We start from the raw sequence: 18787 nt of genomic DNA, 5'->3' as shown, positions 1-18787 counted from the left end.
ATTTCTCAAATTGCCCTCATTCTCAGTCAAGCCAGGCTCAGGGCGGGTAACACCCCCTAAAAACATATAAACCATAAAAACATCAATCAAAACACCCCTTCATAATCACTATAAAACAAGATGGCATCAGACAACCCAGACGCCACCACTGAACCGGATAACGGCAGATCAACCCCTTACAGATAACAAGGGGGGGGAGAGGTGGGGAGGCCAGCAACGATGGAAAATCTGGTGGCTGCCCTCAATCATAGGCTGGCAGAACGTTCCATTTTACAGGTCCAAAGGAACTCCTTAAGGTCCAGCAGGGCTCAGATGTCATTAGGAAGACATTAGGAAGCCGGGGCCAGGGCCAAAAAAGCCCTGGCCCTTGTTGAGGACAGCCGCACACTCTCAGCTTGCTTCTTTTTGTTTAAGGGCAAGTATCTAGCCTGTGGTTGCTGAGCATTGCACAAGAGAGGCAATGCCTTTTGGGGGGGGGGGTTGATCTTTTAAGAAGCTGAGCAGTAAGATTGTTCAAGTCTTTTTGGGGTTTAAGTCTTCAATGCACAAATGAAAACTGAGGACAGGTGGGCCAGGCAGAGGTTGACCTAATTGTGCATGCTGCTTTGCCTAAAAAGAAGCCGTGGGAAAGCTTGTCATTGAATCAGCCTTAGAAATCAAAGGGAAATGGGTATCTGAATCTGTTGTGTGAGTATCCTTGAAACAGGGCGCTGGAAAGATCTAAAGCTCTCCCAAGCCCAACCACGTAGCCCCCATCCTTTCAACCTACCGCTTCACCCAGTTATAGCACGGCCCAAGCAGACAAGGATGCAGACGTAGCACTCCCACATCAGCTACATGGAACAGTTCACCAAAAGCAAATTTGATGGCAGCCTCTGAAACATTACAACTCACCCTCCTCCGACGCGGACTGCAGGAATTTCTCAGAAGTGAAAATCTGCTTTTTCTCATCCAGAATCAGCTGCCAGAAATTGCTCAGCTTGTTTTCTGGGAAGCAAAGAAAAGGAGACTGTTGCATGAGCAAGGCAGGCAGACTTCTTGCAAAGATCTCTTGTGGACTAGGTCTGGGTGCTTTCTACAACTCCATACTACAGGTGAAACCTTTTATCAACTAAGACTGAAAACACAGCTTACCCCCAAACCAATCCCTTTAAAATGGCTAACTTTTGTGGTCATGAAGCATTGTGGACAAGGCTCAATAAATCCCAGGTCCCCATTGTACCTATATATTTCACTGTGGCAATTATTTTATTGCAGCATCTCTTAATGATCCTCAGTAGGAATACATAACTTATGCACCAGTTCATATTATGTTGTATGACATAAAAAAGCATGAAGTTCGTGTCATGGCTTGTTTATATGTTAACTTTACACCATTCAGTGTTGGTAGAGGAAATGGTTTCTTAACCAGTTGCTTTTCTGTATTATCTGCAAAATTCTATTAGGCAGTGCTTTTAAAAGCTATAATGAAATTATGAGACGTTATGGCAACATTAGGTAAGGGTTAAAGGTTAGCCTTTTTGTTGTGGTGCCAATAACTAGGGTTACCCCTATATTTATTTACATACCACAACACTTGTCATAGCTTTAATAAAGCTATGATAAACTAGGGAAAGCCTAGGATTAGGGTTTGATGTAGCAATAATTAGGAAATAGGGTCATCCAAATACAAAACCCTGAAGAGGCTGAAACATTAGTCTGGCACCTAAAGCCAAAGAATATTTGTCATGACCTGGCTTAGGACAGTGCAATCAGTATGTTAGAAATGCATCTGCATAAATCAGCCCTTCAGCACCCTTCTGTACTAAATCTTAGAATGCCCAAAATGACAGGGCCGGATGTGAAATGTTTTATGGGACTTTCAAGAGACTTTCCAAAAACATCTTACACAACTCAGTTCAAAAGCAATAAAGCCTCACTAAATAATTAATGCAAAATACTGTCATAATATTAACATCAAAATTATTTTTATCAGAACAGCAGCGTAACATCAGAAAGAAAAATAATACCAGACTATTTAAAAACCACAGTAACCAAGAAGGTATGCACACTCACAAAACTCATTTGGAACGGCTAAATAAATGGAACAAGATTAATTTTGTAGATGAAGGCATTCCAGAGCTCCAGGGCAACCATTCATAAAGCCCTGCTAAGCAAGGAGACCAATCTGACTTCCCTGAGAGATGGAAAATGAATCACTGCCCCCCCAGTGATTTCAAATTACAGGAAGTTTCATATGGGAGTGGGGCACACATTGTTTAGGACTTTATGATAAGCTAAAACAAGCACCTTGACACTGGCTTGGAAACATATAAGGCAACAGTGCAATTGCATTAGTATAAAAAAACATCTGAATGACATAGTTCGCTTCAGACAAGTTAATTTCTGCCTATTATTCCTAAACAAACCCTTCCTAGCCAAAAGGAAACTGGCCCTATTAAAAATGCATAACCATTTCTGCTGAAGATCTTACCTATTTGTGTGTCAGCCACAGACAGCCTGCATATCAGCAACGCTGCTGCAACGCCTTCCGTTACGAGGGGAACCTGAGTGCTTTGCACAGCAGCTTTCTCGACTGTCTGGATCAGCACTGGCAGCATGTCTATTCCCTGAAAAAGTACATTTCCTGCAGGATGTAAGGAGGAGGAGAGCAGCGCGTGAGAATAGCACTGAAACAGGACATTAAAAAGATCCAGTATCACCACAATGGAAGTGAACATCCCAGAGAGAATCTTTACAGCCTTGGATTTCTCTAAAGTCAGTGATTTTCAGACTGTGTTCTTAGGTCAGTGGTACTCAACCAGTGGCACACAGAAACACTCTAGGGTAAGATGCATGACCTTCATAACAGTTACTAAGAATTTGCTCATCCTCAATCCCAGTAGCACTACTACAATTATTTATTATCTTTGTATTTTTCAGTTACCGTAGCAGTAAAATTTTCAGCTGCTGACAGAATTAATCATTTTGTTTACGTTTTAAAGCTATAGCAATAAATTTTACGCCTAACAATACTGCAGGAATTCTTAATGCCCTTAAAACTTACCACAGTTGATAAATATAGTAACAGAATGACTGTAAACATATAAATGGCTGTAAAGATCTCCTTCCTTTCCTTCCCCACAGTAGACACCTTGTGAGGTAGGTGAGGCTGAGGGAACTCAAAGAGAACTGTGAATGGCTCAAGGTCACCCAGCAGGCTTCATGTGGAGGAGTGGGGAAACCAACCCGTTTCACCAGATTAACATCCACCACTCATGTGGAGGTGTGGGGAAACCAATCCAGTTAACCAGATTAACATCCACCTCTCATGTGGAGGAGCGGGGAATCAAACCCGGTTCTCCAGATTAGAGTCCACCGGTCTTAACCACTACACCACGCTGGCTGTGGAAACAACTACAAGCTAAACACATCTGACAATTAGCATAATCTGTACTTGCAATCAAAGTATGTTGTATCAGAAAATATGATTTACAGATGGTTAGAAGAAACCAGCTCTGTCCGAATTATGACTACCTTCAGCGAACAAGGACAAATCTTACCTTTAAAGGATGACAGCATGCACTGGAGATAGGCATGTCTCACAGCTGAAGTGCTGGTTTTAAGGCTGAAGGCTTTCTTGAACCATTCGATCAGGTTCTTGGGCACCTCAGTGGTGAACCGGGTACACCAGAGGGCAAGGACAGAGATGGCATGCACCAGGGTACCTTCATGGACTAATAAGAGAGGGAAAACACAATACTAGGAGACTGAGGTTGCATCTAGATGTAATGAAGAAACCATATCAAACCACAGCTGCTCTTCAGGATCATGCATTTTAGGAAGGAGAGCAAAATGAAGAGATTACCTTCCTGCTGTAGGAATGGGATGAAAAGTTCAGCCACAGTTGTGCTTAAAGCTTGGTTGGATGACCCAGAAACTGCATGATGGCTACAACTGCCAATCCCTAAAAGCAAGAAAACATCCTAGATTAAAGTTTCTTTTCTTATTTGTGGTAACACACGTTATGCTGGCTGCAGAGTTCAGCAAGACCATAGAGAGCCAATGCTTATCAAAGTAGCCAGTACTGGGCTAGACAGACCAACAGTCAGATTTGCTTAAGGCAAGTTAGTATGTACTTAAATGTTTCCTACTTCATGGGCCAATCACTGCTTTCCAAGAAAGTATCACTGCTTTGTTTGGTTCCACTACCAGGGCATGAGAAGCAAAACTTGCCATTTTGGAGCTTCTAGTACTAGCTTGAGATGTAAAATTTCCAGAAATTTTGAAGCCACGTAAAAACATCATTTTTGCTGGGAAAAACTTACATTTTAGGAAAATTTTTAACATATGCAATACTGACTTTGCAATCATGAAATACTTGCCTATCATGTGTGTGTGTGTGTGTGTGTGTGTGTGTGTGTGTGTGTGTGTGTGTGTGTGTGTGTGTGTGTGTGTGTGAAGTGTTGTCAAGTCGCTTCCGACTCATGGCGACCCTATGAATGAAAGTCCTCCAAAATGTCCTATCTTTGACAGCCTTGCTCAGATCTTGCAAATGGAAGGCTGTGGCTTCCTCTGTTGGGTCTCCCTCTGTTCCTGCTGCCCTCAACCTTTCCTAGCATGACTGTCTTTTCCAGTGACTCTTGTCATCTCATGACGTGACCAATATACGATAGCCTCAGTTTAGTCATTTTAGGTTCTAGGGTCAGTTCAGGCTTGATTTGATCTATAATCCACTGATTTGTTTTTTTGGCAGTCCACAGAATCCGTAACACTCTCCTATTTTTACCGATTTAATATTCATAACTTAGTTAAACTTTACTATTTGGCACATTCATGGAATTTAGCAACATAAATATCTTTGTATTCTATAAGAAAAATTGCAAGTAACTTGAGAAGAATTGCAAACTCTGCATCATATGCTCATCTGAGAGGTAGGAAAAAATAAAAGTTGAAAGTAGCAAACAAATATTGTCGTTAACAAAATAAAGTGTATTTCGAAATAAACTCTCAGTCACAGGTAGGACTATTAGCATGTTTAGATATTAAGCTAAACTTTATAACAATGAACACACTGAACTCTTTAATAAGGTATTATTATTAAGCACATTATAGCATATTAATTGTTGTCAAAGTACTTACATTTAAACAAAAAAATCGTATATGTATACAGTTCCTCCCCCTCCGCCCCGTGCTCCCCAAAATTTCCCAATTTTTCCAAAGGAATTTTTTAGGAAGTTCTCATACATTTTCATGCTGGGCATGTAAAAGGTAAAGGTAGTCCCCTGTGCAAGCACCGGGTCATTCCTGACCCATGGGGTGACATCACATCCCGACGTTTACTAGGCAGACTTTGTTTACGGGGTGGTTTGCCATTGCCTTCCCCAGTCATCTCCCCTTTACCCCCAGCAAGCTGGGTACTCATTTTACCGACCTTGGAAGGATGGAAAGCTGAGTCAACCTTGAGCCAGCTACCTGAAACCAACTTCCGTTCGGATTGAACTCAGGTCATGAGCAGAGCTTGGACTGCAGTACTGCAGCTTACCACTCTGTGCCACAGGCTCCTCGCTGGGCATGTGGAATGAGTGAAATGTTTCGTAAAACACAGGTTTTTTCTAACTAAAGAAGAGACAATATTGAACAGGTTTCCTTCCGAGCTCGCCCAAATTTCCCAATTTTTACACTGATGTGTTTGCAAGATCTCTCTCTGCAATTACAAGGATCAAAAACGCATCAGTAAAATAAAGCCTGGATTCCACAGCTAGTCTCACAGAAGACGTTATCAGCTGCGATTACTGGGGGATCTGGAGCACTCGTGCAGAATCCTTACCTGAGAGGACACTGATCTTCTGTGCCACAACCGTCAGCTTCCCTTCAGCACCTATCAACAAATATTACAGGAGAATCACAGATTCGGAGTTGGAAGAAAGACGGGACGGCCATCAAAAATGACCCTGCATGCTGGAACTGCCCGCTATTCAAAAACGTATTCAGTGGCTAAGCAGAGGGCAGTTTCTACTCATACGTGCAAAGTATGAGACACAACAAGACACAAAGAACAAGCATAGGGAAGGAATGGATAAAGAGAAGTAAGACATACTGGGAAGGCTTGGAGAAAGGAGGTGCGTTTTAAATAATTGTTTATTAAGATCGATGTGAACGCAGAAACACAATTTATTTCCTAGCTCCTCTGTACATAAGGGATCCACTTTAATAAGACCTGGTTCACACATATATGAAAATGAGCTGACAAAGGGTTTGCAGAGCCCGCCCCAGAAGAGGGGCAATGGGCTATATACCACTCCAGAATGCAAGTAATGGAGTCCCGCTTTTAATGTTCCTTCTCATTAACAACTCCATGAAAACAGAGAGCTAGCACAGCACGAAGAAAGGTTTGACCCTCCATTTTGCTTGCTATGCTGGTTTTCTGTTTTCAGGAGATTTTTATACATAGAGAAGCATTTCAAAATACAGATGAAGCACAGCAGTCTGTTCTACCATCTTAGCATTCTACCACCTCATTCCCCTGCAAGTATGAACAAGGCTGAGGAGGAGAATGCAGGAAAAGTCTGAACTGAATAAAATAAGGAAAAGGAAGTCACTGCAAGGAATGATACAGGGCAGAAACGTAACTTATCTTTTATTTATTGTATTTACATCATTTATAGCCTGTCTTGTTCACTGAGATTCAAGGCAGATACAGAATATAAAGCATTCTGACAGCAGAGAACTCCGATTAACAGTGCAATAGGACTAGTATTACAGAGTGGAACAACAATGCAAAAAACCTGTTTAAGGCATGACATACCATAATACAAAAAGTGGGAAACAAAGATGGAAGACAATGCAGTAGAAGGAAGGAGACTACAAATCTCTCCCTCATAAAGTGACCTCCTCTGCTGTTCCATTACACTACAGGTCTAATTCCTTTACAAAAATGCCCTTCTGAACATGTCTGTTTTGCACATTCTGCAGAATGACAGCCGTGTGGGGGGCCTTGGTGGCCCCCTCAGGAAGGCTCTTCCTACAAGGGGGGAGCCACCCCTGCCCATCAACAAGCAGTTGCCAATTTTACCCATTTGCAGGGTGGTACCTTCAGAAGGTTTTGCTCACATGGCCAAAAAGTAAATACTCTTATACCTCCAGCTCTCCCCACCCACATGATCAGCACACACAATCCAGACCCAGTGACCAACAACCAGAAATCAGGTGCTGATCAGGAAAGGTCTCCTAGAGAGCAAGGTGGCTGCAAGTGCCACCAGCAGGCCAGTTGTAAGAAATACATTAACAATCAACTCCACAAGGAAGGAATGATCAAGTAGACTCCCTCGCCCACATTGTTTTAGTGTGTCTACAAAATAATACTGCACTAAATAAATATATCACTCCCTGGATAAAACAGCTAAAGACACTTTCTGAGAAGCAGATACTGCATTATCTGCTGTCAAGTAGACTGGTCTCTTTATAGTGTCAAGGAAAAATTAAATTTCATTTCCCCCTTTTTTAAAGTGTGGAACAGTAGATGAACAGCCAATAGCTGTTAAATCTAGGGAAAGGGAAAGGAACGATAAAGCCCTTGCCCCAAAGAAAGAGCCACTCACCCCCCAGGATGGCAAACAGGTGCCTCCCGAGTGACTCCACCGTCGATGGGTCGCTGCACTGTCGAGCCAAATTCTTTAACGCAACTATAGCCTCATCCATCAGCTGAGAACTGTTGGATTTCAACTGGCCTAAAATAAAACACAGAAATTAGCAAACCTCACAAATATAGAGCATGCAGATTTCTTTCGTGAAAGAGGGTAGGGGGAACAGGATACAAGACCTTAAATGTGTCTCCTGCACCCTAAAGCATAGGCCAATTCATAAATTCATAAAGCAATTACATCAGTTAAAGGTTGAAGTCCTGTTTGAGCTTGATCAAAAGCAGAGATATGGAAGGGAGAGGATGGACATGCATGCATGCCTCCAGGAGGGGTCTCAGATCTACATGGGAGTACCATCACTAATCTCAGAGCTCCCAAGGTCACCCAGCAAGCATCACTTTGCACAATCCTTCAAGTACGCTGTCCTAAGCCATTTAGGGCTTTGTAGCGAATGTCTATGAACTGGGTCCAGAAACAAACTGGCAACCAGCGTATATTTTGTTCAACTGATAAGATCTTTTCTCAGTCATTCACATAAACTGTCCCATCAAAGAGGTTGTGGACAGAATGGAGTGGGTGCAGAGGAGAGTGACAAGGATGACCAGGGGCATGGAGGCTAAGCCCTATGAGGAAAGGCTGAAGGACTTGGGAATGTTCTGTCTGGAAAAGAAGATGAAGGGGGACATGATTGCTCACTTTAAGTATTTGAAAGGCTGTCATCTTAGAGGAGGGCAGGGAGCAAATGACAGAACTTACTGGCCAAGCCTTTCACTATGTCCAGAGCATACTGGCTGAGGTCAAGGGTTACAGATGCCAACAGACAGGAGATCGCTGAAGAAAGAAGACAGAAGAGGGTGTTAAAGTCAGTTTTCTGGCATGGCAAAACCAAACTCATGACAACTCAGAAACACTACTGCTCCACTCAGGGCTGACATGCAATACTGAAACATAGCAACATTCAACTATGTAGTTGCTGCCACTAATGGAAAAAGGACAAGAAGCTACAAGTTCTCTTTCCCAAAATTCTGCTCTTAGGGAGTGTGGTAATTAGGTTTGAATGGGATTAATTGGGCAATACTGGCAAAAAAACGATAAAACAGACTTACAGGCCCCAGACTTCCAATTCAAGCCCCTCCTCTCCCGGCCCCACATTCATGAACCCGACAAACTAGAAGTGCCTTAAATTCTATGCATGTAATCAAGACAGTCTGCATTTAAAGGACGCTATCATGTTCATTAAACAGGGGGCATTTAAGACATTTAACGTAATTTGAAAGGTCATGAACTAAAGGACATTCTCCCAGGCAAATGGAATCAGCATGCTGAGCCAAATAAACCCCTATGAGGTATTTTGCAAAACTGAACTGAACTAAGTTTCCTTACCCCATGGAGCCCTGACAGCTGAAGTTCTGCGAGTCGAAGAGAAGCACTAAGTATGTCTCTGCACATTTGCCAAATCACAGCTTCAAAACATTCATTGGGGAAAGCCATGACTTATTTAAACATGCTCGAATTTATAGTGTAGGTGTGTCTAGAGTGCGCTGACCTGAATGGCCCAGGTTAGCCCAATCTCATCAAGTTTTGGAAGCTCAGCAGGATCAGCCCTGGTTAGTACTTGGATGGGAGACCACTGAGGAAGTCAAGGGTTGCTAGGCAGAGGCTGGCAACAGCAAACCACCTCAGTTTGTCTCTTGCCTTGAAATCCCTATGAGGTCGCCAAAAATCAGCTGCCACCTGACGGCCCTTTCCACCATATGCCCAGCTAGCCAAGGCAGCCCAGTAGGTAACAGTTCCCTTGATATTTGAGTGCCTGGGCAAGAGTGAAGCCTGGTTATTCATCGGATTGACTCTACCCAATCCGATGAATAACCAGGCTTCACCCTTGCCCAGACACTCAAATATCAAGGGAATTAAAATAACATCTGCAAGTGGCCAGAATCACTGAAATCCCAAGGAGGAAAAAACATCTGGCCACAGATCTCAACTCAGCTGAACCCACTAAAGGCAATCTTCCACCAGCCACTCACTTTCAATGGCGTTCTCAGGGCTCCGCAGCAGGGACTTTTGCAAGGCTGGTAACATGAGGTCCTTAAATTCAGTATGAGACACGTATCGGAGCAGAGGAGCACAGTTGTCCTGCAAGAAACCCAAAGCTAAGAATACAGAATATAACATATACAGCTAAAGAAAGAAGTGGGCAGTGCCTCCTAGTCAACCCAAGCCAAAATTTTCTTCCTTGGAGGATAAGAAGGGAAAAACCCACAGAGGACAGATCCATCAACAGCTACTAGACACGGCAACTGCGGATTAAATATACTTCAGAATATCACCTGCTGGGAAGGGAAAAGAGAGATAGAACAGGGGAGAACCCTGTTCTTTCATGGGCTTTGCAGAAGCATCTGGCTGGTCACTGCTGGAGAAAACGATACTGGAGTAGACGGACCTTTGGTCAGATCAAGCACGACTCTGCTTAGGCTGTTTCTGTATAGACAAGTTAGGCTTGGGGCTTTCTGTGGCCGGGCTACGGCACTCTCTCTCACCAGCAGGTGCTTCTGAGGCTTCATCTTGCTCATCAGGATGGTCTTCATATAGAAATCAAGGAGGGAACTCTGAAAAAGCAGAAACACTCCAGTTATGTACCTGTAATAACACACACATCGTTTTGCAGCAAAGAGAGAGAATGAGGGGTCTCAAACCTCTTACTGCTCTAGTCCCACCTCCAGGTTTTCCCCTTGAGTGAAAACTCAGCCTTTAGCAATGCTAGGAGCCTGCCACGCCTTTCTCACATGCTGAGCCCGCCTTCCGTACTCGCCTTATATCTGTTGATGATGCCGAGTTCTTTCTGGCTGGTACAAAATTGCACCAGCAGCCCCAGCATGGCTGCATAGCCCTGGGTGGCCTCCAGGCCAAGAATGACAGAGAGATACTGATCCACCAGCCCTGGATTCTGAGGAGAAAACCGAGTAGTAGGTCAGGAAAGGCTGTGAAAAATGGGCCAACACCATCCAACTAAGGCAAGTCATGCTTTCAGATGCTGGACTTCACCTCTTTCCAAAGCCTGTTCAGTTTCTTCACAGCCCCGTTCACCACAGGCTTGCGAGAGCCACCCAGAACCTCCAACAGCAGCACACACTGGACTTCCACCTGTTAAGAGAGAATGGGCCTGTTTAAACCAGTGATGCTCCCTCTGTTGCTTGAAAGTCATATCTGGCTCCTTGACATGCCACCTGTGGCACATCAAGGAAGCAAGAATAACACCTAGAGAAGTAATTAGCAGATTTTAGTATAGTCACAGCAAAAAAATTAAGTTAATAGTCTTGCGTGCTGGCATATAAATATATAGTAAAGAAATAACAGCACCATGAGGCCACCAAGTATATAGAAGATCCTAAATAAATACTTGGTGGCCTCGTGGTGCTGTTATTTCTTTAATATTTCTTTAATATAAGTTTTGCAGCACTGATTGTGTATTTTGTATTATTGGCATATAAATAGATACTGTAGAACCATATATGGCTTTTTAAGATCACTGTATAAAAGGTTCTAAAGGTTGGATACAGCAGGATATATCATAGGGCATGATGGCCTAGTCATAAAGATTCCCTAAGTGTATATATAAGGTCTTCATGGAGGGAGGGCGCTCCCACCTCTTCCCAACCCTAGATGAATTTGATATAATGGAGCCTACACTCAGGACAAATCATACACTCTTCCTCCTCCACCATTTCTCACCTCCAAATACCAGTCCCTTGAAGACTAGAAAGTCCCACAACCCAGACTGAAGTTATGACAGCATGCAAGGACCAAAGCCCCCACCCAGAAAAGCAGACTACAGCAAAATTAAGCATATCAAAATCAAAGTCCTTACCAGCTTTTGCCAGGTTTCTCCTTGCCTCTTGTCATGTGTGGGGAAGACTATCCGAACAAGCAGGCAAGTCCAGGATAAGGCCAACGAAGCCGCAGATCCATTGCTCTTACTGTCAGACAAGGAGGAGGGAAATGAGCCTGTGACCTGAACGGCTCTACCAAAAGCCACAAATTAAGGCCAATCATATATCCTAAAAACCTTCTCAGCCTGACTAAAGAACACCAGGAAGTCTTCAGTTGCGCTTTGCATGTGAGGGGAAGGACCGAGGGAGTGTACGATCATAATAATTATCCAGGTTCATTACTACTGCAATCAGACAATCAGTTCACAACATTTGAATAGCTATGAACTGTTTTACCTGCTTGCAGTGGGCATGAATCTGGTTAATGACTGTGACCACACACTCCCTGACTCCTTCCCCTCACACACAGAGCACAACTGAAGACTTGTGGTTTTCTAAGTCTTCTTTCGGCTACCTAGGGAGGTGGTGAGCTCCTCCTCTCTGGCAATCTTCAAGCAGCGACCAGATAAACACTTGTCAGGGATGCTCTAGGCTGATCCTGCATTGAGCAGGGGGTTGGACCAGATGGCCTGTATGGCCCCTTCCAACTCTGTGATTCTATCTAATTCCAGTTTGCTTTGATCTATAAACACCGGCAGTCAGATAAACTGGAGGCCGCTTCTCCCTCACAAACTGGGATTCTAAGCGATGGTCTTCTCAGATATCAAAACAAAATGGAGCTGAGGTTGAAGACTTCCAAACTAAGTCTTTGCAAGCAAAGCGGAGAAGGGGCATCCAAATATGGAGACCCACCACATTCATGCTGATTCCAAACAAACAGAAGTTTGTCCATGATGTCTAAATGCAGCCTCTTGCTTTTTAACCTTGACCTTAAGAGTATTCTCTCATTTTTCCCATATGAAGGCCAGTGCAGATATAATTACAAGAACCAATTTAGGGAGCAGGCTACAGGGCCATAAGCACCCCCCCCCAACTGCTCTCCTTTTTCATGTGAATTCTCCCAGTGACCATAAGAACATAAGAAAGGCCATGCTGGATCAGGCCAAGGCCCATCAAGTCTAGCAGTCTGTTCACACAGTGGCCAACCAGGTGCTTCTAGGAAGCCAACAATCAACACAACTGCAGCAGCAGTATCCTGCCTGTGTTCCAAAGCACCTAATATAATAGGCATGCTCCTCTGAGACTGTAGAGAATAGGTATGCATCATGACTAGCATCCATTTTTACTAATAACCATGAATACCCCTCTCTTCCATGTCCACTCCCCTCTTAAAGCCTTCCAAGTTGGCAACCATCACCACATCCTGGGGCAGGGAGTTCCACAATTTAACTAGGCATTGTGTTAAGAAATACTTCCTTTTATCTGTTTTGAATCTCCATCTTCCATGGTTTGGCATAAGACTGAGCTTTCACCAAACCCAGTTAAAAGCACCACAGACCTTGATTAAGGGTACGCCTAAGAGTTTCTAAATTCCAAATCCTTCAGAAGCAGCCACATTTAACCTGTGCTGGCAGCGGGTGGGCACAATGCTAAATCATGGTAAAGGTAGTCAAGGGACACTGGAGTGATTCCCACAGATACGCAACTGCCTTTCCCGTGCTGTCAAAATAGGTCATCAGCCCTCTCACAAGAATAAAGTTTGTATCGCAAGCAAAGACTAAAGAGCTCACCACGAACTTTTCAGCAAATGGCTCCCCAGTGCCACAGCACTGCATTCAGCTCTCACCTGGGTCCTCCAGCCTTGCTGCTGATTCCCGAGGACTGCAGGGACTGCAGGAGGTTCTTTGCAGTTGCTTCTGGTTGGCATTCGGCAAGCTGCTGAAGGGCGGAGTGGAGGGCTCTGTGGGAAGCTGCATCTCTAATGCGAGAAATGAGAAATAAGGGGTTGCAGGACTCATCGGCTGCTCGTGTTTACAGGACAATCATTCCAAGGACCTTCTCAACCAACTGGTCGAAAGCTTTTTTCCTCTTGCCGTTTTCAATAATGCTTACCCGTCATCCCAGGCCTCAACTAACCTACAGAAGCTAAGCCACGCAGAGCAAGACATCAGTACCACCAGGACTCAAGGTGCAGCAGTAGTTTCCCAAATATTTCTCGAACAAGACACTCAAACTCGTATTTTTCAAAGGATCTGGCTAGGCTCCCAAGGAGAAACTGGAAACTGCTAGGAAAGGCAGTTCCAGCACAATTAATCGTAGCAATGTCACTCAGAACTCCCTGCTACAAGCTCTGCGGAAAAGCACAGGAGGTAGGAATGGACACACCTCTAGCCCGTCTGTTTTCCATGGTAACCAGCCAGATGCCTCCAGAAAGTCCACAAGCAAAGTTTGAAAGTGATGCTCTTCCCCCTGTTCCCAGCTTCTGATGTTCAGAGATACACTGTATAACCGACCCAGAATCTAAGATCATCCATCTCTTTATGGAGCAAACTAAATTCCAGCAAACCCAGAGCAGCTTGGTTCGGATACTCTCCAGTCCCCCACCCTCTCACCTGTATCGATGAAGAGTGAGGCAGAACAGCTTACAGAGGCCTTTCACTGCACCTTCTGGCAGATCTGAAATGGATTAGATCCCCAGTGTTAACAGGTACATGAAAATATGAAATTGCTTTACAGAGTCAGAAAATGGGTCCATCTAACTCAGTACTGTCTATTTTGACTGACAGCGGCTCTACAGGATCTCAAACATAGAGACATCTTTCCCATCCCCACTACTTGTGATCCTATTTTCACAGGGATGCCAGAAGTTGAACCTTGGTCCTTCTGCATGGAAAGCATGTACCCTGCCATTAAGCCATGGCTTCTCCTGGGATAGTTAAACAATTCTTTAAATGTGTCTCAGATAACTACACTTCAGTCACTATCACAGGGATGCAGAAGTGGGCACAGCTGAATATTCTTCTGCCCTGTTTCCAATATACAACGCACGGCAGTGTACATGAGATTCCCAAGAGGTAACCCATCTAGACACCAACTGCACTCAACCCTGCTCAGCTTCAGTAAAGATGCTCAAGGATATACTTTCCAAACATCAGCAGTCCTCTCAGCCCTTACTCACACTTTAAAAGGTAAAGGTTGTCTCCTGTGCAAGCACCGGGTCATTACTGACTCACACTTGTCTTTCTAATAAAACCCCAAAATGCTAATGGAAAAGTTTTTTTTGGGGGGGGGGGTCATCTTGGCTAGGGCTCCCAAGTCAACACCACATTGTTGACCAAAAATTATTCCAGCAGAATAGTACCACAAGGAGGTGCGAGCAAGGGATTTAGCCTTCCATTCTTCTGTCATTCCCAGCCTTGAAGATATAAAACAACATGCTTCTCACTGATACAGAGGAAGACTAACAAAAGAAAGCTAAATGTCACACATGAACACATGAAGCTGCCTTATACTGAATTAGACCCTTGGTCCATCAAAGTCTGTAGTGTCTACTCAGACCGGCGGCAGCTCTCTAGGGCAGTGATGGCGAACCTTTTAGAGACCGAGTGCCCAAACTGCAACCCAAAACCCACTTATTTATCGCAAAGTGCCAACACGGCAATTTAACCTGAATACTGAGGTTTCCTCCCAGCTGGGCGGCGGGGAGTCCAGGGAAGGGGGGGGGCTTTAACGGCTCCGAGCCCTGGGCTCCGAGGAGTCCAGGGAAGGGGGGACTTTGAACGGCTCCGCGCGGAGCCGTTCAAAGCCGGCGGCGGGGTACCCACGTGTGCCCACAGAGAGGGCTCGGCATGCCAAGTCCGGCACGCGTGCCATAGGTTCGCCAACATGGCTCTAGGGTCTAAGGCAGAGAGGTCTTTCCCATCACCTACTTGCCTGGTTCCTTTAACTGGAGATGCCAGGGATTGAACCTGGGACCTTCTGCATGCCATGCAGATGCTCTACCACTGAGCCACAGGCCCACCCTAAATGTCAACTATTTCAGAAAACCCAGAATACCTGCCCTTAAAAGAAATCAAACTTGCTCAACTCATTGAGAGGAAACGGCTTCCCCTGGTCAGCAACTAGGTTTCCTGGAAGGAAGCAAAGGGAGAGGGGAGGGCCCAATGTTTCAACCTGCAATGCCTTTCTAAAAGTTGCTTGGCATTCAGGCCTGATGCCGCTTCCTCCACATGGGCAAGGAACAGCCAAGTGGCAAGCATCAACCAAGGGGCTGGATTTGGCCCAGAGGCCTCCGATTGCTGAACCATTTATATACAACGGTGATTTTAACTGTAAGCCGCCTTGAACAGGACACTGAAGAGGCAGCACTGAAATAATAATGTAGTGCTTTTATAGCAAAATACAAATACCTTTTCCAGTGATGCATCTTCCAAGTTCATTGAGGATTTCTCTTCGTTCCTTCACGCTGGATGTGGTCACTTTCACTGCAAACCTCTTCAGGGTTTCAGAAACCTAAAGAGTGCAATAAAAAAGTCAAGGTGGAATGAACAACCAAGGCTAAGAGAGGAAAAGTAGCCCAGCCTGATCAGACCAAAGGGCTACCCAGTTCAATGTTCTGTTTCCTCACAGTGGCCAACTAGATACCCAACAAGCAGGGCAATTACTCCAGAACCCTCTCCTGCAACTGCTGTACTGCCTTTGAACATGTGGGTTCCATTTAGCTGACATGGCTAATAACTGCTGACAAATCTATTATTCTCCATGAATCTGTTTACTCCCCTTAAAGCCAGCTAAGCTAGTTGCCACTGGTACATCTTGTGGCAGTGCATAAGTAAATTACACATTGTACAAAGAAATGTTTCTGTTGTCTGTCTTGAATCTATTGCCCATTCGCTTCATTAAGTGACCTGGAATTCTAGTGTTATAGAAAAGGCAGAAAAAGCACCCAGGGACAAAATATGCAGAGAGACCCAAGCTGATACAAAGTTTGCAAAGAACCACTAACCTGGTTGTCTGAAGTGTGTCAGAAGGGCCCACAGAGAAATGATGTAGGAGATATTTATGTAGCAGGATGGTTCTTGCCACAAATGACTAAAACAAGTATGCATGGACAAGACAGCTAGTACAAGATGTGGGCATAATTGTAAAATTGGTCCACAAATAGCTTTATACACAGACATTGCACCAATTGAGAAAGACCAAACCTTCCAACTGTTGGAAAGCACTAATGGATTTGACTGCACAGACCCTCATGTGCATATCAGACTGACTGCCAGCCTTAAAGGCAAAAAGCTATCTGCAAGATCACCTCAGAGACATAAAAATCCAGACAAGAAATCTTGCTACTTCCTAGCTATGCTATGTTCTTGTTTGTTCTCTTTCCTGTTCTCTGAGAGCCAGGGGAATAGAGGCTGGAAAGATAACAGCTTGACAAAGGTAATCTAGTGAGTTCACAGCCAAGGCAGGATTTGAACCAAGGTCTTTCACATCCTAGCTATTTCCAGTTCTATACAGCACTATAAAAAAGTTAACTCCATAGCATCAAACATTGCCATCAATAAAAAGTTCTTCTTGTATCATTATTACAGCACTAGCTATACTACTTTTTAATTTTATCTGTCACAAGATTCAGGGGAGCATATGTCCCGCCCCCCAAACTAAGCAAAATAGGTATGCATGCGTCTGGCACTCTATCCAATAAACCAAACATGCAGCACTACTACTGATTTACTGTCTTTAATGCACTCAGTCTCATGATATCTTCAGCCTAACCTACCACACCAAGTTGATAAAATAGAGGACAGGAAAATGATGTAAGCCACTTTAGGTGACCAGTGGAGTGAGAGTATCAGTTCAACCAAATATCAAAAAAGTGTTGGTCTGCAGTAGAACAGCTAGATTCAAGTCCAGTAGCACCTTAGAAACCAACAAGATTTTAAGGTTATAAGCTTTCAAGAGTCAAAGCGCCCTTTTTCAAATACAGTACCTGATGAAGGGAGCTTTGACTTCTGAAACCTGAAAATTTTGTTGGTCTCTAAAGTGGTTCTGGACTCCAATCTAATCATCTGACAGTAATGATTACCCCCCCCCAAAAAAAGAAAAAGATTGGAAATGTGATGCACATTTATAAAATGATGTAAGATATAGGAAGGAAAACAGAATGAGTATGTCTGTGTTAATGCTTGAAGTCAGGCCCAGCCATTTACACTAATGTGCAATGGATCCAAGTCAAACAAATACAGGGAGGGGCTGTGGCTCAGTGGAAGAGCATCTGCTTGGTATGCAGATGGTGCTAGGTTCAATCCCCAGCATCTCCAGTTAAAGGGACCAGGCAAGTAGGTGATGTGAAAGACCCCTGCCTGAGACCCTGGAGAGCCACTGCCAGTCTGAGTAGACAATACTGACTTTGATGGACCAAGGATCTGATTCAGTATAAAGAAGCTTCATGTGTTCAATGCACAGGATAACGCACTTACAGAATCCCCAGCCACAAGTGACAGCTGCAAGCTTAGACACCCTTAAAAGAAAGCAGCCATATTCCTGGGAGGGAGGATTTAAAGCCTCCTTATTTACAGACAACATATCTCTAATACTATCTGCTATGACAACACCAGTGGAAATCTTTAGACTCCACACTCTGCTGGTGGGCTTCCCAAAGGCAGCTAGTTAGCCACTGTGGAAAAAGCAGGCTATAATGAACTTTGTAATGCCCAGATATAAGGGCTGGTTTAGAACACTATGTATTCATACGCACACACATGGAAGCTTTGGGAAGTGGGCATCCGGGAGCCATGAACCAACAAATCATGCTCTGTGCCTGGTACAGCCTCTCACCAGTAGAGAGCTCTGAATTACGTTCATCTTCAGGAATGTGGTTTCTGGTTACCAAGCTCTCAAGATCAGGCACTCACTAAGTGACGCCTTCGGCCAATATCTATAGGTTATGCTAATTAGAGTGAAGTAGACACTTGTGCGTTGGTGCTTTTGTGTATCAATCTGCTTGTCAGCAGCCACGGGCCTGCCCCACAGGTCTCTTCTTGCGTCCTTAAAACAAGTTAGGCGGCTAACTTGTTCTTAATTCTAAGGGGGACCGGCTTTCTCTCCCCCCCCCCGCTCCTCCCTGAAGACAAGGACTCTCCGAACTAACTGAACACCCCCTCCCCACCCTATAGGAGGACCGTTGAGCCTCCTCATGACAGGCAAGCAGGAAGGAAGGAAGGGGGGGGATGGACTGAGGCCGTTTCAAACCCACGGAAAGTAGGACGAGGCGGCCAACCAGGCTCGCCTGCTCTACTGCGGCTCCGTCCGCCCGTCTCCCCTGACGAGCCCTCAACCGCAGCACCCACCTGCGTGTCAGCCGCCATAGCGCCGGCTTCGACCCGGAAGCAGTCTCGG

The 18787-nt window shown here is 44.5% G+C and overlaps 1 protein-coding gene across 1 annotated transcript in view; it reads right to left on the bottom strand.

Moving 5' to 3' along the window:
* The window catches only part of GCN1 (GCN1 activator of EIF2AK4), a 75814-nt gene extending 57027 nt beyond the window's left edge, over positions 1-18787 (bottom strand). The window contains exons 1-16 of the mRNA XM_056859223.1: positions 18739-18787; positions 15802-15904; positions 14005-14068; positions 13239-13370; positions 11491-11599; positions 10668-10766; positions 10435-10569; positions 10163-10231; positions 9650-9758; positions 8379-8453; positions 7581-7709; positions 5810-5860; positions 3848-3946; positions 3543-3716; positions 2474-2626; positions 895-987 (exon numbers count right to left, since the gene is read on the bottom strand). Coding sequence (XP_056715201.1) covers positions 895-987; positions 2474-2626; positions 3543-3716; positions 3848-3946; positions 5810-5860; positions 7581-7709; positions 8379-8453; positions 9650-9758; positions 10163-10231; positions 10435-10569; positions 10668-10766; positions 11491-11599; positions 13239-13370; positions 14005-14068; positions 15802-15904; positions 18739-18756 — 1612 coding nt within the window. The 5' untranslated portion in view covers positions 18757-18787. The remainder of the gene's footprint in view (positions 1-894; positions 988-2473; positions 2627-3542; positions 3717-3847; positions 3947-5809; positions 5861-7580; positions 7710-8378; positions 8454-9649; positions 9759-10162; positions 10232-10434; positions 10570-10667; positions 10767-11490; positions 11600-13238; positions 13371-14004; positions 14069-15801; positions 15905-18738) is intronic.

This window comes from Euleptes europaea, chromosome 13, assembly GCF_029931775.1.
Source record: "Euleptes europaea isolate rEulEur1 chromosome 13, rEulEur1.hap1, whole genome shotgun sequence".
NCBI lineage: Eukaryota > Metazoa > Chordata > Lepidosauria > Squamata > Sphaerodactylidae > Euleptes > Euleptes europaea.
This window is presented reverse-complemented; position numbering and strand designations above follow the sequence as displayed.